Genomic DNA, 26,163 nt, shown 5'->3' on the forward strand with positions numbered 1-26,163 from the left:
AACAAGGCTCTATAGAGTTCCTGTATCCAGGGCTCCTTTGCCCCTTAACTAGGAGTATCTACACTCTATTCGTGTGACAGTAATTGTTTTCTGGTTTGATTCATTGTAATAGGGGACGAACAGGGAGGATCCGTGTCCTGTCTTTTAAAACTGGCATCATTTCACTGTGTAAAGCACACTTGGAAGACAAGTACAGATGTAAGTCATGTGTATTAACTCTATTCTTTTATTGATGTTGCCTAATTATCTTCGTTCTAGATGGGAAATTGTATTCCATTATTTGACAGCAGGTTTCTTGCATAAGATATAACTGCTTTTAAAGTGTCATAAAATTTGGGTTGTGCTGTTTCCTGTCAGATATTAAATTGAAGGTATTTAAATAGAGAATGAGGATTAGCTTCTCCAGTCCCAGTATTATTTTTTGTTACATTGACTGTGTCTGAATAAAACATGTTCCAAGGGGATAAAGTCTGATTTCCTAACCCCTTTGTGAAGTCAAGAAAATAAATGTGAAGGTTTAATCCCTGCATTTCCTATGCTTTTGGATTCCCACTTAAAGAATACTATCAGGCATTTATGTTCAAAACACGTGGTTTATTTTATAATCATCTTATTGCAAGATTTACTGAGAAATCCAGTTCTGTGATATAATGAACATTTACTGTTGGAGAGATGGCTAGCCTGCTATTTTTTTTCTCGTTTTTGTGTTTTTCAAGTTTATTGAATCCTTATGTAGATTTTCACAAGGAAGAATATTAACTGAACCAAGGAAAGCTCTATTTTATTCTTTTTTAATTAATTAATTAACTAATTAATTATTACATTTTTTTCATTTTGTATCCTGCCTGTAGCCCTCCACCTTCTTCTCCTCCCAGTTCCACGTACCCTCCGTCTTCTTTCCCTATGCCCCTCTCCTAGCCCACTGATAGGGGAGGACCTCCTCCCTTCTATCTGACCTTAGCCTATCAGGTCTCATATGGGCTGACTACATCATCTTCCTTTGTTGCCTGGCAAGGCTGCTCCCCCCAGAGAGAGTTGATCAAAGAGCTGGCCACTGAGTTCATGTCAGAGATAGCCCTTGATCCCCTTACTAGGGAACCAACCTGCTTGGAAACTGAGCTGCCATGGGCTTTATCTGAGCAGGAGGTACTATGTCCTCTCCATGCGTGGTCCTTGATTGGAGTATAGGTCTCTGCAGTCCCCTCTCCTGGCCCAGATTTTTTGACTGTTGATATCTTTGTAGAGCTACTGTCCCCTCCAGGTCTTTCTATCTCCCACTTCTTCCATAAGGTTTTCTGCACTCTGCCCAAAGTTTAGCTGTGAATCTTGATCAGTAGAGTCTTTCAGAGGTCGTCTATGGTAGGCTCCTATCTTCTTCCCTGTTTTCTTCTGCTTCCAGTGTCAATTGCATTAGTCTGAGCACCCTCTAGAATTTTCTTTTGATTCACTACTGGTGTCTACTTAAAAAGTATAAGTCTAAAATATAAATCAAATGTTAAAAGACTGATAGCTTGAATGACCAAGTCACCATTTATTTTTACTGTAAAGGACTGTGTATGGTAGCCTTGAAATTCTTGTAAGAAATCATTTCAGGAGGAATTGAACAAATCTAGCCTGTTCTGATTTCCTCTTAAGAACTAGCCATATATAGAGAAAGAGGTATGCTGGGTGTAAATATAGGCAGGACAAAAGAAATGCTTTTCTCCAAAGCTATACTGTCGTAGTGCTCCTTTTTGTAGAGTAAACCATAATACACACAAAGCATGGTAGTGCTCAGTTTTATATAGTTCCCACACAAATTTTCCTTTTCTAAGAACTAAATAAAACCCTCACCCAACGTGAAACAATGCTTTTTAACCCTTTAAAATTAATTTGGATAAAACTATTTCTGAACACTTTTTCTTTTTGAATATTATAGTTAATTATTGTAAGTTAGCTTTTTTTTTTTTTTTTTTTTATAAAAAGACATGGGTTTCTACCTGTGTTCCTGTCTTCACTGGATGTTTACACGTTCAAGACCATCTTTGACTACCTAGTAAAATCCTTTCTTCCAAAAAAATAAGAGTAAAAAACAGTAAGGCAGACCTAGAATATCAATGATAGTATAATTACACATAGGCACAGCATCCTATGTGAGCATACATCCTAATCTCAATGAAGTTTAATGGTCTTATGACTCTGTAAGGAAGTCCTAATTTTTCTACATCTTTTAATATCTGATGCTCACATCGTTTTTGTTAATTATATGGTTCTTGATTATAAAATTTCTGTAATAGTATTCACATTATATAAACATAATAGCTACTAAATTGATTTTTTTTTTTGCTTTGACCAATTCAGGTGTTAGGAATATATTTAGGGGCAGATGAGATGGCTTAGTGTAAAAATACTTGCTGCCAAGCCTGATAATGTAAATTCCATCCCTAGGATCCCTGTGATAGAAGGGGGAAAAACAATTCCTGTAAGTTGTTCCCTGACCTCCACATGCTCTAAATACGCCCATACATAAGCAAAAAATAAAAAAAAAATACAACTTTTAAAAGTACATGTAGAGCCAGCAAGATAGCCAGTAGATAAAGGAACTTACCCCTGTGCCAGGTGATCTGAGTTTGATCTCCAGGATCTTTAATGTACAAGGAGAGAATTGACCCCTCCAAGTTTTCCTTTCACTTCCGTACATGTGCCATGATATATGTGTCCCCCACTCTACATATAAACAAATGAATTTTTAAAAATACAAGTAAACTCACTTTCTTTTCAGGGCTATAGTATATTTAAATTTTTATGTTTCATATATAGGTAATGATAATTAGCTTAATTTATACAAATAGATATTATTTGCTTGTATTAGCTTTAATTCTTTAAGCATAACATCGAGAAAACCATGGGCTCAATCCCTAGAATTGTAAAAAGCCACATGCTTATAACCTTAGCACACAGGAGGTGGTGCCAGGAGAATAAGAAGTTCAAGGCTATCTTCAACTATATAGAAAGTCTAAGGGTAGCCTGCGTTACATTAGGCCATCACCAGCCCCCTCCCCCCCAAAAAAAGAAAAAGATAAAAGGCAGGCTGTGGTGGTGCACAACTTTAATTCCAGCGCTTAGTAGACAAGAGCAGGAGACTCTCATTGCATTTGTGGCTAGCCTGGTCTACAGCATGTTCCAAGACAGCCAGAGCCACACAAAGAAGAAACTGTCTCAAAAAAAAAAAGATAAAAAAGTAAGATAATAAGATGCATCTCTGGGAATATTGGCTATTACTGAGAAATAGTACTCGCATTGAACTGGACATTAGGTTCTGCTTATGTCCATTTGTTCCAGTGTTTTGATTTTCACAATTCTCTTCTTTCTTTTATAGACCTTTTCAAGCAAGTGGCAAGTTCAACTGGTTTTTGTGACCAGCGTAGGCTGGGTCTTCTTCTACATGATTCTATTCAAATCCCAAGACAGTTGGGTGAAGTTGCCTCCTTTGGGGGCAGTAACATTGAGCCAAGCGTCAGGAGCTGCTTCCAATTTGTAAGTTATTCATCCTTTTTTTTTCCTTTGAATGTGACTTGACAAGTGTTTTACCCCTTACACATAGGCATTCCCAGAAGCATACCCATACAAATACACACACAAAGCAAACTCTCCTTTCCGTCTTACAGTAAGTTTAAGACTTGCACTATTTTTCTACTGTCTATTGTTTGCTTAGCACACTACCACTATTGTTCATTCTGCCTTTTCTGCCCCACTGATTCTCTCCATTCTTTGCTGCTCCTTCTCAATACCTGAGCACTGTGCTGTGACAGACATGTTGGCTGTTTCTATTTTTGGTAAAGTAGGTAGTACTGCTAGGTAGTGCTGTATTGAACATCTTGTTATATTTAGTACTTTTCTTAACACTGCTCCCGTGTGTGTGTGTGTGTGTGTGTGTGTGTGTGTGTGTGTATTCAAGGTATAAATGTGGCCATGTGCATACCAGAGAGGATACCATTGAGCATCAGTCCTAACCTTTCCTCTTGCTTCCAGAAGGGTCTCTTGCTCTTTGCTACTCTATATGCCTGACTATCTGGCCCACAACTTTCAGGGATTCTCCTATCTCTGCCTTTTCTTTTGTTGTAGGAACAGTGAGATTACACTGTGATGGCTGCTTTTCTGTAGGTTCTAGGGTTCTGAGCTCAATCAAGTCTTCATGCTTCCATAGCAAGCACTTAACCAACAAATACTCCCCAGTCCATTTACTTTTCTTTGAAGTTGATTCCTTAGATAAATTTTCCAGGAGTATAATGATCAGATTCAAGGATATAAATATTTTTGTGGCTTTTGATTCATATTAACAGATGGTTTTTCTTCAACAATTCTTTCTAGTTGTAATGCTGCCAGAATTAATGGAATAATATTTTTTCAGGACCACATTATTCACTGTATTCTTATGTATTCTTTAAATGCTACAAGCTGTTTTTCTTAGGGGATGTTTCTCAATCCCTCCAATCCCATTTACAACAGCTATGGTTTACAAAATTGATTTTTTTTAACCACAAAGTAAGAGAAAATTCTATGCAGCTTTCTAGGCAGAACCCTGGGTCTATTTGGATGATAAATCAGTTTGACTATTTAATTGGCAATATGACTGACTATGCATAAAATCAGGCCTCTTAATATTGAGAGTAGTATATTGTTTGAATTACTTTGCCAAAATGGTGGCAGGCTACTTTAAAAATAGATATAGGAAATAAATACATTTTTTCACCATTCCAAGGCATGAATAAACTATCATTATGAACATTTTTTTACAAGTTGCTGTAGTAAAACCTATTCTAGAATATTAATACTACTAATTTTCATATAAGGAACTCTAACAGCCAAATATTTTTTTCTTTTAGTAACTTTTTTGTATAAATTTTTATTTATTACAATATATTCACTTTGTATCCCAACTATTGCCCCACCCTCGTCCCCTCTCAATCCTGCCCTCCCACCTTCCCTCATCCCCTCCTATGCCCCTTCTCCAGTCCACTGATAGGGGAATTACTCCTCCCCTTCCATCTGACCCAAGCCTATGAGGTCTCATAAGGACTGTCTTTCATAGTCTTCCTCTGTGGCCTAGTAGGGCTGCTCCGCCCTCAGGAGGAGGTGATCAAAGAGCCAGTCACTGAGTTCATGTCAGAGACAGCACCTATCCTCCTTACTAGGGAGCCTATGTAGAGACTGAGCTGCCATGGTCTACCTCTGTGCAAGGGTTCTGGTTATCTCCATGCATGGTCCTTGGTTGGAATATCAGTCTCAGAAAAGACAAGTAGGCCTATATATTTTTGGTTCTGTTGTTCTTCTTTTGGAGCTCCAGAACCTTCCAGGTCTTTCTATCTCTCCCTTCTTTCATAAGATTCCCTGCACTCTGCCCAAAGTTTGGCTATGAGTCTCAGCATCTGCTTTAAAACCCTGTTGGGTAGAGTCTTTCAGAGGCCCTCTGTGGTAGGCTTCTGTCTTGTTCCTTGTTTTCAACTTCTTCTAGTGTCTATCACATTTGCCTTTCTGAATGAAGATTGAGCATCTTTCCCAGGGTCCTCCTTCTTGTTTAGGTTCTCGCAGGTGTACAAACTTTAGTATGATCACCCTATATTATATGTCTAATATCCATGGTATAAATGAGTATATACCATGTGTGCATTTCTGCTTTTAGGATGCCTCACTCAGGATTCTTTTTTCTAGTTCTCCCCATTTGCCTGCAAATTTCATGATTTCCTTGTTTTTAGTTGCTGAGTAGTCTTCCATTGTGTAAACGTACCACAATTTCTCTATCCATTCCTCAATTGAGGGACATTTGTGTTGTTTCCAGGTTCTGGTTATTACGAATATAGCTGATATGAACAAGGTTGAACAAATGTCATTGTTTTGTATTTGAGCATATTTTGGATATATGCCTAGGAGTGGTATAATTGGATCTTGAGTTAGCACTATACCTATTGTCTGAGAAAGCGCCAGATTGATTTCCAAAGTACTTGTACAAGGTTACATTCCCACTGGCAATGGAGGAGGGATCTCCTTTCTCTACATCCTCTCCAGCATGTGTTGTCACTTGTGTTTTTGATCTTAGGCATTGTGAAGGTGTAAGATGAAATCTCAGGGTCGTTTTGATTTGCATCTGCCTGGTGACTAAGGACGTTGAGCATTTCTTTACTTGTTTCTCTGCCATTCGGTATTCCTCTATTGAGAATTCTCTACTTAGTTCTGTTCCCCCTTTTTAAATTGGGTTACTTGTTTGTTGCTGTTTAACTTCTTGAGTTCTTTATATTTTCTGGCTCTTAGCCCTCTCTCAAATATAGGGTTGGTGGAGATCTCCTTACCTAATCTCTAGACTTTTGTTTTGTGCTGATGACAGTGTCCTTTGCTTTACAGAAGCTTTTCAGTTTCATGAGGTCCCATTTATTTATTAATTGTTGATCTTAGAGACTGTGCTGTTGGTGTTCTGCTCAGGAAGTTGTCTCTTGTGCCAATGAGTTCTAGGGTATTCCCCACTTTTTTTGTTCTAGCCGATTTAATGTGTCTGGTTTTATGTTGAGGTCTTTGATCCACTTGGACTTTAGTTTTGTGCAGGGTGATAAGTATGGATCTATTTGCATTTTTCTGCATGTGGACATCCAGTTAGACCAGCACCATTTGTTGAAGATGCTATCCTTTTTCCTTTGTATGGTTTTGATATCTTTGTCAAAAATCAGGTGTCCATAAGTGGTTTTATTTCTCGGTCTTCTATTCGATGCCATTGATCCACCATTCTGTTTCTATGCCAGTACCATGCAGTTTTTATTACTGTTCCTGTATAGTACAGCTTGAGATCAGGGATGGAGATACCTCCAGAAGATATTTTTTGTAGAGGATTGTTTTAGAGATTCTGGGTTTTTTTTCATTCCATATGAAGTTGAAAATTTTTTCTTTCAAAGTCTGTAAAGAATTGTGTTGGTAATTTGATGGGAATTGCATTGAATCTGTAGATTGGTTTTGGTAAGATGGCCATTTTTTTCTATGTTAATCCTACCAAGCCATGAGCATGGGAGATCTTTCCATCTTCTGATATCTTCTTCTAAAATTCACTTAGACAATAACAGTCAGTGCTATACCTTTTACTCTAATACTTGTTTTCTTTTGTTAAAATTCTTCTTTTTGATCTCAAGCTTTGAACTGCATGCACACATGCTGTTGACAGATGTCTCAGTTGTATGGTACTCCTTGTTGCAGGGCTCCCTTCACCTCTGTGTACTGACTTTGGACCGATATTACGGTTCTTCTGTAGCTTCTCTACTTTGATTTGGTGGTCAAGATAGGGGTCTGTTGAACTAAATTTCTGCTATTCCTGGTAAGGGGGCCAGTCCGTTCCACCTCTTCATTTTCTGCCTGTTCTTCAGTACTCCATCTCTTGCTTATTTGCCATCTTTGTACTAGCAGCACTCCTCTCAGCATCAGCATTTGAACTCAGTCCATCTTGCATATTGATTAAATGCTTCTGTGCTGGCTGGCGAGCTCCTGGAAACCTCTTTTGTTAGATTGAGAAGAAATAGACCAGTAGATACCCAGTGTTAACAAGTGACTTTTTATTTGATCCTTGCTTTTTTTCTTTTTCCTTAATTTCCTTCTTTGTGGATTTATAATTTTAAAAAATGAGAAAAAAATGAATGAATAAAGTACTTCTTTCCATCGCCATCATTATCTTGTTTCTAAGACTGCTCATTGCATGTGTACACCATTGCATTGTTACCGTAGGACTCAATATATAGTGCACAATATAATGCCTTTCTTTGATCCGAATGTCTATTTATTTCAGAGAAAAGTATTGCCACATGACAACCACTCTTAAAAGTCTCTGATTTCTTTCCATTTTCTGCTGGATAAATCTTAGCTTCTTTATTTTAGTCCTCAGGTCTTTCTGAATGTATTCCAAAGCCATTGTTTTGAAACTTTCCTTTTGCTACCTTAGAACAGTCACACCTCACTATATTTAGCATGATTATAAACAATGTTATTACTATTGTTACTTAGAAATTTTTGCCTTTATTCAAATGAATTTACTCACTGAATTCTCCATCCTTTGAGGAATGTACAATGGGCAGAATTTGGAGGTTTTTGGTTTTATGTTTGAACAACCAACGTGTACCTTTAGCCTCCCTCAACTGGTCGAATAGTTAATTCTCATTTTTATCTTCCACCTCTTCCTCAAATATATTCTTCCTTACACCTTTTTCCAGCCTGCTCTCAAGGACAAACAACAAACATTTCATCACATTTGTCTTGCGTTCTGGGTAGAAAAAGAGGTGATGTATAGTTAAACAAGACAGACAAGAAGACTTGGGATGGGGGTAAGGTCAAGTATTGATGGATGTTTAGAGTAGAATGGTCCCAGATAAGGCTAATCTTATTGGGAAATTCTTAACTTGTAATCATTTTCCATCTGTCCTGGCTTTGTCATACATTTCCTCCATCAGGTGCTCTGGTGGTCACCTTGCCTTTCACTGTGCCAATGGCATGAAAATACAATGTTTACCACAGAGAAAGATAGCAGCAGTGAAAACACCCTCTGCCCTCTGTTTGAAGTGTAAGACCTTGGTAACTGGCTAGGCTTGCTCCTTCAACAAGCTTTGCTCAAAGTTAGCTATTTCTTTTAGCATGAGGAAGCAGTGAAGTGCTTGTTTGTTTTATCGATTCAGTTGCACTTCAGGTATTGACTTTAAACAGTAATTCTTCTGCTTCCTTTGTTTCTTGTCACCACATAGAAAACTTACTTTTTCCTGTGTTAATACAGTTAAAAAGTTATGGAAACTTCTGCTTCATGGTCCACTTTTGGTAGGGATAGAAGTAAATTTTTGTGTGTCAAACTCTACGGGTAATCTTCAAAAAGTTTATTCAGTTCTGTATATCCCCACCATCTGCTTACAAAGATGAAAAGGAAGTCACCCATCAGATCTTTTAAGAACCTGACAATTTAAAGATAAGTTTAAAGCCTGTATAACAGTACACAAATATAATCCCATTATGTAGGAGGTGGAAGAGTAAGAATCTATCCAATTTTGAAGCTACCCTGTGTGACACAGTGAGTTAAAGGCCATCCTGGGGTACATACCTTCTAAAAAAGAACAAATAGGAGTCTGAGGAGATAGCTTAGTTGATAAAGTACTTCCTCTGCAAGCATAGAGATCTTGAGTTTGGAATCCTTGCACACATGTAAGAGTCCAGGTGTGGCGGCAAGTGCCTGTAATCCCAATGTCAGAGAAATAGAGAAAGGTAAATGCCTTGAGCTTGCTTGCAAGACAGCATTGCTGAACTGGTGAGCTCCAGGTTCAGTAAGAATCAAACCTCAAAACACAACGTAGAGGGTCAGTGAGTAAATGCATTTATCACAAAAGCCTAGCAGTCAAAAGCCCAAGTTGAAGCCTAGGAACCCACATAAAGGTGAAAGGAGGGAATTGATTCCACAAAATTACTACATAATTCCACATTGCATGTCTTGTTCTTTACTACCCCCCCAACACACAAATTAATAAAAATGAAATCATGTTTGTAGATTGAAACAGTTGATCCAAGATAAGTTTGTAGCCCACAACAGCCTGTACCAGGGGATCTGACAATCTCTTCTGGATTGCACTGGCATCTGCACTCACATGCACATATCCATAGGCACTCATCTATATCTAACTAATTTTAAAATATGCTTTTGTCCATTGCTTTGTGCCTTGTCTGTTTTTAAGTAAAACCGAATATTGCTTTTTGTTATTGAACTCTTCAGTGACTTCAGAAAAGAGTCATATACTAGCAATTAGCATTTAGCACTACTCTGAGAGGTGCTTCCCTCCTCCACTATGATGGCCTTTGTAGTATTTTCTTTTGCAAACATTTTAATGACTTTATTATTTAAATAGACTTTAGTACACCACCTTTATATTTAGTATGCTTCAACTACAAATGCTAGAGTGTCAAAATCTGTTCATTCTACATCTGTTTTCTGCCTCCTGCTGCCTTCATACATTGAAAATAAATGCATTACTGTTTCATCTATCTTCTGAATTTTATATTCATGTCACAAAATGAATATCATCTATAGTTTCTATAATGTAGAAAAATATAGAAATGAGAATAAATTACAGCCTCAATTGTTAAAAACAAGTATGTGTACATATCTCACATGTTAAAAAAAAACCCTGTAAGGTATATAATGGGGCAGCAGGTCACCATGGTGTGCCTGTGCCAAGGTGTACAGCCTAAGGGATTACATGCCACATACAGATCTGGTATAAAGGTGGTTAATTGTGGGAAATGGGGAGAGGGGGTGCCCATGACAGAGAGAGAGAAAGAGAGGAAGACAGGGAAAAAGGGAGCGAGAGAGAGAACACATGGGACAAAGGGAGAACAGAGAAATGAGCGAGCTGGGGTGAAGTAAGCTGGAGTGGCAGATCCTTTTATCTGGCACACACCTGGTTGTGGCAGGTGATGACATAAAGTGTTGCTTGAACCCTGAAGGCAGGCTAGTTGGACCACCTGAGAACTAACATTCCTCCCTTTTTGTTTAATTAAATACTGAGGAACTAGTGAGGGGCCGGAGGGAGGAATGATGATGTTGTGTTATTTGGACTGTTTCTCATACATGATGTTTAGTGAAGGAGGAGGGGAGTGGAAGTCCTTGCCCCTGGACTGAAAAGTTCAAGGTAGAGGGCAGGATATACCAGCCATACTCTGCAGCAGGTAAGAACCAAGCAATGCTGTGAGAACCTGGAGCTACTTGTCCCATGTCTGAAGAGCAACATACCAGCATTTTGTTGGTAATAAATGAATAAGGGATGACATATTTGTCTATGATTGCTTCCTGCTCACCTTGGGGCATCAATATTAGGAGATGGGCAGGGAAAAATGCTGGAATGTTGGCCATGTCCAGGAAGAGCAGGCTGTCCTACTTGCTGTCCATGGTCTGTGAGACCATCTGTAGCTAGGGAAGTGCAGACCCAGCTGAAGCAGTCTATGAGATTAGGCCAGAGCAACTGAGTTCTGGATGCAGCTCTTGAAGAAACATCTGAACCTGTCAGGACATTGGACCATTTATACATACTATGGGCAGAATATACATTTGAGAATTTTAGGGCTACAGTCTTGGTAGTTTGAAGGAGTGGAGCCCCGAAACCCCTAGGGAAAGTAGGAAGACTCCTACCCTCTGAAATAGGAAATAGGTGGGAAACTTAGGCTGTTGTTTGACAATAATTATCTGGAGTCCATTTGACCAGTGAAAGGAGAATCTCAGTTTCCTATAGCTTACAAGAATCTTTTTAAATTTACAAAAGAGATAAGTTAGCATTACCATTGTTTGTGATTGGTACTGAAATCTGCACTGTTGAAGAGGACAGTAGACATACATCTTTGTGTCATGGCATAGCAGAGGCTTGGGAAACGATCTTAAGTTAAAAGCATGAATACTCTTCAGGGTGAACTCAGGGAAGGCAGAATCTGCATGATCCTTCTGACAGGTATCTAAGGTGAGCTATAGGAGGACAGAAGCAGAAGGGCAATAGCTTACTTGATCTTGATTTTCAGTATGACTACACATCATGAAAGAGAGACTTCTTTCCTCTATCCAGAAGACTGGATTATATGACTTCAGCACAATGAGAAACCACTTTTAAGTCTATCCTTAAAAGACAAACAAAAAGAAATTTAAAATCTTGATCTTGAAACTAGCTAATGACTTGGCTAATGAATAACATGGTGGATTACCTTAGGGTAAGGAGCTAGTTGTCTGTTTTCTAAGTAACAAAGTGGACTGTTTCTGGACCTAGCAGTAACAGCTCTAAGAGAGTGAGGCTTAAGGCCTGACTTTTACACATGAAGGTGACAGAGAGGGCACCTGAAGCCTTGGTTTCTGTGGTTAAACTGATATATATATATATATATATATATATATATATATATATATATATATATATATTTTTTTTTTTTTACTAGCCTAGTCTTCAAGCCCATCAGAGACATGAGAAACACAAATTAAAATCTAAACATCCTATGTATCAATAAAAATGACAGAGACTAGTTCCTAGCCCACTACCTAGACAGTTATCTCAGGGTCCTCAGGTGTCCATGACAGCTTGGGCAGAGGCAGTGTTGCCATCACACACAGAAGATAAGAGGGTTTTTCTGTGTAGGAAGAAGAACATGGAAGAGACTGACCTCACCTTGTCTTCAACAGTGGGAGACAATAACTCTCTGGGTGTCCAGTTTGTCCAATTTCGGCCAGGTTCTAGAAGGGAGCAAGGCATTAGGGCAATCTGCCAATAGTTAGTGTACCATAGTCCAAGTACAGTCCTAGTCGTTGTGCCCATATCTTTTTGGAGATCTTGGGGAGTTATTATTAGGATTTTGGAGTTTTGTCATAATAAGTTTAAGCATCTTAAATGCCATATTCAGTAGGTCTCTGATAGGCTTGAGGGCTACTGTATCTAAGTTAAACAATCTTTGTCTTTATCCACTCTAAACATAAAATGCAGTGTTATGACCTATTATTATGTCATATTCTGCAGATAGGTGTTTGAGGACTATGTCTATCTCAAGTAGATCTTTATGTACAAACTCTATGGGGGGCCAGGGGCACCATGGAGGCCCCATGCCAAGCTATACCCCCTGAGGGATTACATGCCATGCAACAGATCTGGTATAAAAGCTATTTGTTATGGGAAAGCGGGGGCAAGAAAGATGGCACCTATGACAGAGAGGGAGAAAGACAAAGAGAGCATGGGGACAATGGGAGAACAGAGAGATCGAGTGAGCTGGGCTGAAGGGAGCTGGGGTGGCAGAAGGATCCTTTTATCTGGCACACACAGTGTGGCAGTTAATAACATGATGTTGCTAGGATCCTGAAGGAAAACTAATGGCATCTCCTATGAACTAACACAAGGATCTTTGGGGTTGTGATTGTCAGAGTAATCATGTATTTAAACAATGAAGTTTGTCTATCGAAATGTGAAATTTCAGCTCTGCTGTTGGTGAAGTTTGTACAGGGATATTTCTTTCCTTCCCTGACTCCTGACGCTTTGGTGGTATTTTGAGGATTAAATGGGCCATCAGGAGTGAATTAATTAGTTGTTGTAGACACATGTTTTACTGATCAATACCTATGATTACCTTACATGTTTAGTGACATGGGAATATCGTTTCAAGATGAACAGTTCAGAGTATCTGTGGATTCAGTTTGACACTCTTAAGACTGTTTGTATGCAGATGTAAAAAAAATCCCAGTTTTCAGAAGCTTCTTTTGGGTTCTATAGATATTCTTCTTCAACCCCCTTTGGACAGAGGGATGCATACTCATATGTGGAGGGTAGGTTTTATCATGAGTTAGCATCTCCAACTCAGTTTTTCTATGAATGAGAATGGGAAAAAGAAAGGTGCATGTAGACAAGTTTATTATTCATTTACGTACTTATTTTGCTGTGGTACTAGGGGATGAACCCAAACCCACATGCTTGAAAATCAGTGCTCCCCTTTTTGCTTTAAATACTTTTATTGGATGATTATTGTGGATTACTGTTCTTATCAGTTCACCATTTGTGCTAATTCGTGATAAACACCCTCTGCAACCAAGGAAACAAATCAAAAAATTAATAAGTTCAACATTTATCACCCTCTTTTCCCCCAGTATTAACTACTAAATTTTATTTAATTGAAAGTTCTTTTCCCTAAAGTGACAACACATGTTGGAGAGGTTGTGGAGAAAGGGGAACTCTCATCCACTGCTGGTGGGAATGTACACTTGTACAACCACTCTGGAAATCAATCTGGTGCTTTCTCAGACAACTAGGAATAACGCTTCCTCAAGATCCAGCCATACCACTCCTAGGCATATATCCAAAAGGGGCTCAAGTACACAATAAAGACATTTGCTCAACCATGTTTGTAGCAGCAACATTATTTGTAACAGCCAGAAGCTGGAAACAGCCCAGATGCCCCTCAACTGTAGAATGGATGCAGAAATTGTGGTACATCTACACAATGGAGTATTACTCTGCAATGAAAAATAAGGAAATCATGAAATTTGCAGGTAAATGGTGGGACCTGGAAAGGATCATCCTGAGTGAGCTGTCCCAGAAGCAGAAAGACACACATGGTATATACTCACTCATATAGACATATAACATAAGATAGACCTACTAAAATCTGCACATCTAAAGAAACTAATTAAGAGAGAGGACCCTGACTAAAACGCTCAATTTCCATCTTGAAAGGCAAAGAGGATAGACATCAGAAGAAGAAGAAAACAAGAAACAACCTAGGAACCTGCCACAGAGGGCCTCTGAAAGGCTCTGCCCTGCAAACTATCAAAGCAGACACTGAGACTTATGGCCAACTGTTGGGCAAAGTGCATGAAATCTTATGTAACAAGTGGGAAATAGTAAGATCTCGAGAGGACAGGAACCCCACAAGGAGAGCAACAGAACCAGAAAATTTGAATACAGTGGTCTTCCCAGAGATTCATACTCCAACCAAGTACCATGCATGGAGATAACCTAGAACCCCTGCACAGATGTAGTCCATGGCAGTGTAGTGTCCAAGTGGGTTACTTAGTAATGGGAAGAGGGACTGCCTCTGATATAATCTGATAGGCCTGTTCTTTGATCACCTCCCCCTGAGGGGAGAGCAGCCTTACCAGGCTACAGAATATGACAATGCAGCCATTCCTGATGTGATCTGATAGACTAAGATCAGAAGGAAGGAGAAGAGGACCTCCCCTATCAGTGGACTTGGGGAGGGGCATAGGTGAAGAAGAGGGAGGGAGGGTGGGACCGGGAGATACAAAGTGAATAAACTGTAATCAATAATCTATATTCCTATAGATTATTTAAGATGAAAAAAAGTATAAAACTCCAATGTCTTCTGTATATCTTGGCTTATTCATCTGATAGCTACATGTTTTTATTTCATTTACATTTGGATTTTTTTTACACAAGGTTTCACTAGATAGCTCTGAATGTATTGGAAATACAGTAGAAAAAATTAAACATATACTTATTTCTGGTGTGCGTGATGCAGACATATACACACTTGTTCATGCAAGCACACACTAGCTGATACATACACTGGTTCTCTTTGTTCATCATGTATGTTCTGAGGATGAAACTCAGTTCCTCAGGATGCTGTGCAAGCAAGTTCCTTTAACTGCTGAGCCATTGAGGCAGCCTCTTGATAATATTGTATAATATTTTAAAAGATTTCTGGGCTGGGGAAATGGTTCAGTGACTATGAATTCTTGTTGTGAAAACATTGTGAGCATGCACATGCATAGACATACTTTGTAGGCATAGGCATCACAACATAAGCCTCAATATTTGACTACACATACTTTTTCTGTATGTCACATGCCCTCAAGTCAGCATGAGTCTCCTGCTTAACAGTTTATCTTGTTTCATGTTTATCACTGGATACATAAGTGGTAAGCTTGCTTCTATTTACACAATTTAAATCAATTTAGTAGTTCTTCCAACAACATCAATATTGAAAATATTCTTTTGTTCCAAGTGTTCCTTACATCTAGCTTTTTACATTTAAGGTCCAATCAAGAAATTTGTGTTATAATTTATAACATATATGTAATATATAGTATATATGTGTGTGTGAATATGTATATATATACATACATATGTACATATGTGTATAAATATATGTTTTATTGCAGTGGCTTACAGGCTGTTGTCAACAATGGCTGTCTGTCAAGGAAAATTCAAGAGTCCAGTAGTTGTTCAGTCCGTGAGGCTGGATGTCTCAGCTGCTCTTCAGTATACTTTCTAATCCTGAACAAGTAAATTTTTATGCCAGTGAAGTAATGTCAGTACCAGGAAAGATGAACAATCCAACAAACGTTAGGGCAAGCAGGCAAAAAGCAAAAGCTTTCTTCTTGCTTTTTTTTTTTTTTTTTTTTTTTACTGTGGTCTGCCACCAGAAAGTGTGGCACAGATTTAGGGTGATTTTTCTCACATCAATTGATCTCATTAAGAAAATCCTTCCCATGTTTGCCCACTTGCTTGGGTTTTACTTGGTTCTAGATATAGTCACATTGGTAACCAAGATAAGCCATCATAGTCCCTCAGCATTTTTAAATTACATTTTCATTTTTATATTATTACAATTTATTCACTTTGTATCCCAGCTATAGCCCCCTCTTTCATTCCCTTCCAATCACGCACTCATCTCCTTCCATGGCCCTCTACAAGTCCACGGATAGGGGAGGTCCTCCACCCTTCCATCTGACCCTAGCTTATCTGGTCTCATCAGGACTGACTGTACTGTCTTCCTTTGTGGCTTTGTAAAGCTACAGTTTTCTTTCATAAGATTGACTTTTTTTAATTGGTACAGAGCAGTTTTCTTCTTTAAAAACAAAATGTAACATTTTTATTTTATGTGTATGCGTGTTTTGTATGCTTGCATGACTGTGGCCACATATATTCAGTACCGATGGAGGCCAGAAGAAGGCATTTTCTGAATTATCTGGAACTGGTGTTAGAGATGATTGTAAGCCAGCTTGTGGGTGCTGAGAACCAAACTTGGGTCCTCTGGAAGAGCAGCCAGTGCTTTTAACTGTTGGGCTACCTTGTCAGTTCTCAGATCACATTTCTTGCAGAATATTGTTTGGGATATCTCTTCTTCATCATGATTAAACTTCTAGGTTTTGTTTGGGTTTTGTACTTTTTTTTGTTTTTTTTGGGGGGGGTGTTTTGTGGTTGTTGTTGTTGTTGTTTGTGACGAGAAGATTGTAAAGCTGCTGCTGCTGTGTATTCCCCACTGTGCCACTGTAGGAGAACACTGTTTTTATGGCTAACACAAATCATGTTGAAGTGGTATTGGCATGTATTTCCACTGTCAAAGTACCCCCTTTCCCTTTGTGACTAGAAAGTAATTTTTGTGATATTTTGAGATGCTATGACTGTCCATAACATCCTATGGTATTAACATCTATGATGATCCTTGTGTAATCCAATTACTCTATTAGTAGTGCCATCAGATGATTTTTTAACTAATATTCTTTGTGAATGCACTGCTTGGTTTTCTTATAGGAAGAAGAGCTTCCATCTCCCCCCTCTTATATTTTCTTGGGGATTAATATGAATGTACAAATGATGTTTCTCATATCTGAACTACTTTTGGATACTATTTTTACCATAGCCTTATTTTAAGTAACAATTTAGGGAAACAATCCTTTCCCCTCATCGAGTTGTAAATATTTACATGTTGACAGAGTCTTTTGTAAAGTAAAGTGATGCAGAGAAACCACATAACAAATGTGCTAATGAGCATTGGGGAGGTAGTTAGGTATTTCAGTTCCACCCTCTCCATCACTCATTTTCTTCCTCAGTGTGTATGTTGACCCATACCTATCAGTCTGTGCAGCTCATATATGCCATAGAATCTAATGCTGTCAAGAACATGCATTGACGAAAAAAAGAGAATCTGATAAAAATTCAAGTACCTCTGCATTTCCCTAAAAAGGGCTTTCATAGATACGACAGCTTAGGATTTTTTTAGGAGACTAACCTTCATGTTTCCCTAGGACCTTACTTTTGTCCTCTCTTTTAAATACTATTTTAAGCATCCATATTTTATTATTAAAATAATAACATCAAGCTATGTCTTTAACCAGATTGGTGCTGTTTTATCTATAACATAGAGTTAAAACAGATTATCTTAAGACTTACTTATCCCCAAATTTCTTTGATTCCATGATAAGTGTTATAAAGACAGAAAGATAGATTTATTTCATTTATTTATTTCATTTATTTATTTCATTTATTTATTGCATTTATTTCAGAGCTTGGCTATTATCAGCAAAGTCTTCCCTGATCAGGGTTATAACTCCTGTATGAAAATTGTAGGCTAAAGGAAACAGTCATGTAAATAGAATGTGGCCTTTTGCATGAAAACAGACTGTTCTCTGAACATAAGTAGCACACGGGAACAGCAAGACATGAAAGATCATTGTGTAGAACCCCAAATAAATCCCTTGTATCTCTACACTAGTTTCCTCAGCAACTCAAAGGCGAAGCACAAGTATCTGTGTCTAGGAGAATGAAACTGTCACTTTCTTTGTGTTTTATTTGTGTAGTTTTGTAGAGTTTTTTTTTCCGAGGTTTTTTTTTTATCATTATTACCTTTTTATTTTTTTATTTTAATTTTTATTAATTACACTTTATTCACTTTGTATCCCCACCATAAACCCCTCCCTCTTCCCCTCCCGGTCCCACCTTCCCTCCCCTTTCTCCTCGCATACCCATCCCAATGTCTACTGATAGGGGAGGTCTTCCTCTCCTTCCTTCTGATCCTAGTCTATCAGATCTCATCAGGAGTGGCTGCATTGTCTTCTTCTGTGGCCTGGTAAGGCTGCTTCCCCCTCAGGGGGAGGTGATCAAAGAGCAGGCCAGTCCATTCATGTCAGAGGCAGTAGAGGAAGATAAAGTCAAACAGAGAGGTTTTTTTTTTTTAACCATTCATTTATTTTTCATAAACATTGGGATAGTTTGGAAGGAGAATCATTAATATTCTTTACAACAAGAGCTTGTTCTCCCTTTTGTAGACTTCTCTCTTATGTAAAATATTCCACTGTTGCCCTTGGTAGATTTAGAGGTTGCTGAAGAAATTGCAATAACGGCTCAGGGAGCAGTCATTACTGCTTGTCATATACTGTCTGACCCTGACTAACCCACTCTGCAGTTTGATATCCTTGTGTAAAGATGATTCAATTCAATTTTGTAAAGCTTTTTCGATAGTAGGGCTTTGAAAAATCAGGACTACAAAAGTTGAGCTGTTGGCTGTTCATGTCACTGTCTGTACACAGTGGCAGTGATGCTGAAATGATTACTTGGACTTATGAAAAGAACATCTTCCTAGTGAAAATAGCAGATGGAGTAACCAGGAAGAACGGGCTTTTAAAAATACATGGATTGTCCCCAGTGTTTTCTCTAAATGTATCCTTTTCTTTTAATAGGGGTTTTATCCACATATATACATTTAGTATTTAGTTTTTGTCATTCCTTTAACCTCTGTTCAGGCATATACACATGTGTCTGCAAAAGTACACATGCACACATATAAGTATACCAGCTCGTCTGTCTTATCTGACATAGAATAATTATTTTCCATGTTTAAATTAAATTCTGTTACTATTCCCACCCCAAATACATGACATAGAGGTCTTGTTTGAGAAGCACGTCAGGGTGTATAGTTTCAGCAGATTTTCTTGCAAAACTTGTGTTCAAAGTCATTTTATTTGCCAGTATTTTCCATTCTCTTTATGCACAGTATACTAGCCAATACAGCATTCATTCTCAGGCAACAGATAAACAGACCCATCATAGCTCCCTGTTTTCTGTCTTGCAGGAGATAGCTGCCTGCCTCTTAGGTGCCCTCCAGTACTCCCAGGAAAGTCTGCTGTTTGGTTATTACTGATAAACCATGTTCGTTTCCTAGTTCTGTAAAATGAATCATGGACATCAACTTTGGTGCTTGTAATACTTAAGGTCAAAATAATTCTAATTCTTTGTCGTGGGAGGCTGGCCTTTGTCTCATGGGATGTTTCAAGGATCCTGCTTTCTGTTTACTAGATGGTAGTAGGGCCTCTTATGTAATAACCAAAAAAAGTCTGCAAACCTTGTCACATGTCATCTGAGTTATACTGTTACCCTTGGTTGAGAGTCACTGAGCTAGAGCCTGGCTTAATCACCTGTGAAGATTTTTCTAATACCGTCCATGTGAATTTTGTATATTCTTATGTTTTAAGTTAAATCATTCTAAATATATTTACTAAGTCTATAGATAGTCTTGTAGCCTTTGTGTGAAATACCATGACAGATAATTCATCAGAGAGATATTTGTCTGTTTGGTGCTTTGAGTAGAGTTTCAGATAGCCCAGGCTGGCTCACTATATCGCTGAAAATGACCTTGAACTGTTGATTTTCTTGCCTCCACCTCACAAATGCTGGTACTAAGATTTGTGCCCAGCTGGCACTTTTTGTTGCTTGTTTTTGTTTTTCGAGACAGGGTTTCTCTGTCATCTATAGACCAGGCTGGCCTCCAACTCACAGAGATCTGCCTGCCTTTTGTCTCCCAACTGCTGGGATTAAAAGCATGTGCCACCATGACTGGCTCTCCAGCTGACATTTATGTTCACCTATTTGAGAACATAAATATTTTTTCTGCTTCTGTAACCTTTGTAACTTGAGTATTTTGTTCTTGGGATAACTGGACCACCATTTCCGTTGTTTGTTTCATTATAAATTCATTCTTCTATTTATTAGAGGCTTTCCTTTATAAAATTTCAACCACATTGAAAATTAATTCCTACCAACAGTTAAATCTGTAAAGTTTTTATAGAAGGCCTCTAAAACATTTCTGGCCTTTAACTTTTAATTCTGAAAAGAAACAACGAATGGATAGACAAGTCTTGGTTCGAGGTTTGTAGCTCATTGTTCTTGTATGAGAATATCGAAGTACAAACTCTCATATATTTCCTTCTAAATATGGATTATTTTGTTTTGTTAAGTATTGACATATAAACCGCAAAGTAGAAGTGTCAGTTGTTGTTTCTTAAAAATAAGATATGTGTGGTTTTGGTAGCTCCGATTTGCAGCTTGCTGAGAAAACTTCCAGTTCTGTAAATATGAAATGATGTTGTTACCCTGAGAGAAAAATGAGTAGTCAGTTTGATCTCCTAGCAACCAGTTGGTTCATTGATAACTCAGCAAGTCATTATCTCCAGACATGCTACTTAATACTCTTACATTTCTTGTATTAGTAATTAAAACTTTTTATAAGAAACTCCAGATGCTGGGATTTTTTTTCCTAACTGATTTTTCACTTACTTAAATTTGTGTAAAAAGGGATAGGGTTGGGGGGGACACCAGGATAGCAACAACCAGCGCACACCATATCTGAGGGGCACAGGATCCCGAACTCGGAAATTGGTGAGTGGAGGGGCAGCTGAAGCCAGAACATCGACATTGAGGTTTCCTGGGCGAGAGAGAACAACCCATGAACTGGGACAGTTTCGATCCAGGTCATCTGTGGTGATCTCCAAGGAATTAGTGTGTAGAATATTCAGTCAACCTGCATTTCCTCTTGCCCCAAACATGGGAATACCGCTCTGTGGAGGCTGCACTGGTTGCCATAAGCAGAAGCCTCTGTGCTCAAGGACTGAGACAGCAAAAGCAGCAGAAACAAGGGCCTCCCAGATCAGCAGCTGCCGTAGGCAGCTGTATGGGCCTCCCATGTCTGAGGCTCTGGCTAGCCCAAGCAGGAGTCTCACTGTATGGGTCTCACTGTATGGCAGGCAAACAGGAAACAACTGAGCTGATGGATCTCCTACACACTCATTTGCTCATGCAGGCCCAAATCTGAGAGTAGAGAACATGGGGAAACCCTGTGCTTTCTGAGTAGGCCTGGAAGCAACTATGAGCCTTCAAGTGAGTGAATGCAGAGCTTCAGATCCAGGGTCCTTCTACATTAGCAGCCAGACATCAGATCTCTCCCACTCACACCCACACTGTGGTCAACACAGAGAGCCTTTGGACAGTGTTCTTAACATTAAAAGTCCTGTTCTGTGGGTCTACCAGTGGAGTCCAGGCAAACAATTCCTGGAGCCCAGAAAGATCTGAATACCAGGAGGACAGTACACAGGCCTGAAGGCCACTGAGGTATTCAGGGCATCTGCGTGCACTTATTGCAGCTGCCATCAGTATCAGCATCCCCTCCTGTGCTTAAGCTACACCTGTCAAGGCATCTACACGCTCTAGGGCTCTGTTCTTTAAGGCACACTTCTATGCGCACATATGCTACCGTCTGTCTTCTCTTAGCTGCTACTACAAACCAACATCTACTCTCAAACCATTGGATCACTCTCATCTTCTTGAACAGTACTCCAGACACCAGAGACAGACAGACACATTCTGAAGTACAGACTCTAGGAACAAACAATGAAGTTTACGCATAAGCAGATGGCTAGAGGTCAGAGTAAAAACACATCCAACAGAAATTGGAACATCATGGCTTCACCAGCAAACCTAAAATCAATGGATATGTTAATTCATTGGAAACACAGGGAAATTATTTTAAAGCCATGCATATCAAGTTATTAGAGGCACATAAAAAGGAAACAAACAAATCTCTCAAAGAGTAGCCACACAAATGGAGGCAAATAAAGAGGAAATGAACAAAGCTCTCAAAGACATACAGGCTAATATAGCCACACAAAGAGAGGCACCTAAAGAGGAAATGAATAAAAAACTAGAAGCCATCATGGAAAGACAGGAAACCACATTCAAACAGATGAAGGAAATGATGTAAGACATGAAAACAGATTTAGAATAAATAAAGAAAACAAAAACAGAGGAACCCTGGAGCTGGAGAACTTAGAAGATCAGGAACCACAAAGGTAAGCATCATCAGCAGAATATGAGAGATGGAGGAGGGAGTCTCAGGCACTGAGGATATAATTGCAGAAACTGATACCTCTCTCAAAGAAAAAGTAAAACCAGAAAAGTTGCAAACACAAAACATCCAAGAAATCAAGGACCCCACGAAAAGACAAAATCTAGAGAATAACAGGAATAGACATAAAAAGATTCCAGGTTCCAAGGTTCAGAAAATATTTTCAAGAAAATCGTAGAAGAAAACTTTCCTAACTTAAAGAAAGAGATGTTCACTAACATACAAGAGGCCTACAGAACAATTAGACTAGACCAGAAAAACAAACAAACAAACAAACAAACAAACAAAAAACCTTCTGTCATATAATTCTCAAAACACTGAATCTACAGAACAATGAAAAAAAAAAGCAGCAAGGGAAAAGGCTAAGGAACATGTAAAGGTAGACCTATCAAAATCACACCAGGCTTATAAACAGAAACTATGAAAGCCAGAAGGGCCTAGGTAGATATCATGTAGACTCTAACAGAAATCAGATATCAACCCAGATTACTATAACCAGCCAAACTTTCAGTCAACATAGATGGAGAAAAGAAACTATTCCATGAAAAAACTAAACTTAAGCAATATCTACACAAAACCCATTCATACAGAAGATACTAGAAGGAAAATTCCAGTCCAGTGAAATCTACTACACCCAAGAAAACACAAAATACAGATAACTTGACAACAATAAATTAGAAGAAAACAATATTAACACCATCAACTCCAAATAAAAGGAAGTAACATTCATTGGTCACTATTATCTATCAACATCACAGGACACAACTTTCCAGTTAAAAGACACAGACTAACAGAATGGTTGTGGAAACAAGATCTAACATTCTGCTGCATCCAAGAAACACACCTCTGCAAGAAAGATAAACACTACCACAGAGTAAAGGGCTAGAAAAATGTTTTCCAAGCAAATGGACCCAAAAAACAAACTGGGGTAGCTATTCTAATATCTAATAAAATAGACTTTAAACTAAAATTCATCATTAAAGAAGAGGAAGGACACTTCATTCTCATCAAATGAAAAATCCACCAGGAAGAAATCACAGTCCTAAACATCTATTCCTCAAACACAAGAGCACCGGCATTTGTTTTTTTTTTTTAACTTAATTTAATCTTATTTTATTAATTACACTTTGTTCACTTTGTATTCCCCCATAAACCCCTCACTGCTTCCCTCCCAATCCTACCCTCCCTTCCCCCTTCTTCACGCATACCCCTCCCCAAGTCCACTGATAGAGGAGGTCCTCTTCTCCTTCCTGCTGATCTTAGTCTATCAGATCACATCAGGACTGGCTGCATTGTCATCATCTGTGGCCTGGTAAGGCTGCTCTCCCCTCAGGGAGAGGTGATCAAAGAACAGGCAGGGGTTCTAGGTCATTTCCATGCATGGTACTTGGTTGGAGTATGAGTTTCTGGGAAGTTCCCTGTGTTCAAATTTTCTGGTTCTGTTGCTCTCCTTGTGGGGTTCCTATCCTCTCCAGATCTTACTATTTCCCACTTCTTACATAAGACTCCATGCACTCTGCCAAACAGTTGACCATAAATCTCAGCATCTGCTTTGATTGTTTGCAGGACAAAGCCCTTTAGAGGCCCTCTGTGGCAGGTTCCTAGGTTGTTTCCTGTTTTCTTCTTCTTCTAATGTCCATTCTCTTTGCCTTTCAGGATGAGGATTGAGCATATTAGTCACTGTCTTCTCTCTTGATTAGTTTCTATAGATGTACAGATTTTAGTAGATTTATCTTATGTTATATGTCTATATGAGTGAGTATATACCATGTGTGTCTTTCTGCTTCTGGGACAGCTCGCTCAGGATGATCCTTTTCAGGTCCCTCCATTTACCTGCAAATTGCATGATTTCCTTATTTTTCATTGCAGAGTAATACTCCATTGTGTAGATGTACCGTAATTACTGGATCCATTCTTTGGTTGAGGGGCATCTGGGCTGTTTCCAGCTTCTGGCTATTGCAAATAAAGCTGCTACAAACAGGGCTGAGCAAATATCCTTATTGTGTAGTTGAGCCTCTTTTAGATATATGCCTAGAAGAGGTATCATTGGATCTTGAGGAAGCACAATTCCTAGTTGTCTGAGAAAGTGCCAGATTGATTTCCAGAGTGGTTGTACAAGTTTACATTCCCACCAGCAGTGGAGGAGGGTTCCCCTTTCTCCACAACCTCTCCAGCATGTGTTGTCACTTGAGATTTTCATCTTGCCCATTCTAATGAGTGTAAGGTGAAATCTCAGGGTTGTTTTGATTTGCATTTCCCTAATGGCTAATGAGGTTGTTCATTTCTTTAAGTGTTTCTCCGCCATTCGATATTCCTCTACAGAGAGTTCTCTGTTTAGCTCTGTTCCCCGTTTTTTAATTGGATTACTAGGGGTTTGCTGCTTTTCAGCTTCTTTAGTTCTTTATATGTACTGGATATTAGCCCTCTGTCAGATAAAGGGTTGGTCAAGATTCTTTCCCAATCTGTAGGCAGTCATTTTGTTTTGATGACAGTGTCCTTTGCTTTACAGAAGCTTTTCAGCTTCATGAGGTCCCATTTATTGATTGTTGCTCTTAGTGCCTGTGCTGTTGTTGTTCTGTTCAGGAAGTTGTACCTATGAGTTCTAGGGTTTCCCCCACTTTTTTATTCTAACAGATTTAGAGAATCTGGGTTTATGTTGAGGTCTTTGATTCACTTAGACTTTAGTTTTGTGCAGGGTGATATGTATGGATCTATTTGCATTTTTCTACATGTACACATCCAGTTAGACCAGTACCATTTGTTGAAGATGCTATCTTTTTTCCATTGGATGTTTTTGGCATCATTGTCAAAGATCAGGTGTCCATAAATGGGTGGGTTTATTTCTAGGTCTTCTTTTCAGTTCCGTTTATCCACCATTCTGTTTTCATGCCAGTACCATGCAGTTTTTATAACTGTTGCTCCATAGAACAGATTAAGATCAGGGATGGAGATACCTCCAGAATATCTTTTATTGTGGAGGATTGTTTTAGCAATTCTGGGTTTCTTGTTAATACATATGAGGTTGAGAATTTATCTTTCCAGGTCTGTAAAGAATTGTGCTGGTAATTTGATGGGAATTGCATTGAATCCATAGATTTCTTTTGGTAAGATGGCCATTTTTACTATGTTAATCCTGCCAAGCCATGAGCATGGGAGATCTTTGCATCTTCATATATCTTCTATTTATTTCTTCAGAGACTTGAAATTTTTTTCATACAAGTCTTTGACTTGCTTGGTTAGGGTTACACCAATGGACTTTATGTCATTTGTGGCTATTATGAAGGGTGTTGTTTCCCTAATTTCTTTCTCAGCCCTTTTGCCTTTTGTATGCAGGAGGGCTACTGATTATTTTGAGTTAATTTTGTATCTGGCCACTTTGCTGAAGGTGTTTATCAGCTGTAGGAGTTCCTTGTTGGAATTTTTGGGGTCACTCACGTATACTATCATATCATTTGCAAATAGTGATAATTTAAGTTCTTCCTTTCCAATTTGTATCCCCTTGATCTCCCTCAACTGTCTTATTGCTCTAGCAAGGACTTCCAGCACTATGTTGAAGATATATGGAGAGAGTGGGCAGCCTTCTCTTATCCCTAATTTCAGTGGGAATGCTTTAAGTTTCTCTCCATTCAGTTTGATGTTGGCTATAGACTTGCTGTATATCGCCTTTACTATGTTTAAATATGTGCCTGT

The 26,163-nt window shown here is 38.7% G+C and overlaps 1 protein-coding gene across 5 annotated transcripts in view; it reads left to right on the forward strand.

Moving 5' to 3' along the window:
- The window catches only part of Dmd (dystrophin), a 1,523,318-nt gene that overhangs the window by 1,402,205 nt on the left and 94,950 nt on the right, over positions 1 to 26,163 (forward strand). For all 5 annotated transcript variants that reach the window (XM_055607916.1, XM_055607917.1, XM_055607918.1 and 2 more), the window contains 2 exons: positions 113 to 198; positions 3,359 to 3,516. In XM_055607916.1, the coding sequence (XP_055463891.1) occupies positions 113 to 198; positions 3,359 to 3,516 (244 nt within the window). The remainder of the gene's footprint in view (positions 1 to 112; positions 199 to 3,358; positions 3,517 to 26,163) is intronic.

Source organism: Psammomys obesus, unplaced genomic scaffold, assembly GCF_907164565.1.
Source record: "Psammomys obesus unplaced genomic scaffold, mPsaObe1.curated_primary_1811, whole genome shotgun sequence".
In the NCBI taxonomy this organism is placed as follows: domain Eukaryota; kingdom Metazoa; phylum Chordata; class Mammalia; order Rodentia; family Muridae; genus Psammomys; species Psammomys obesus.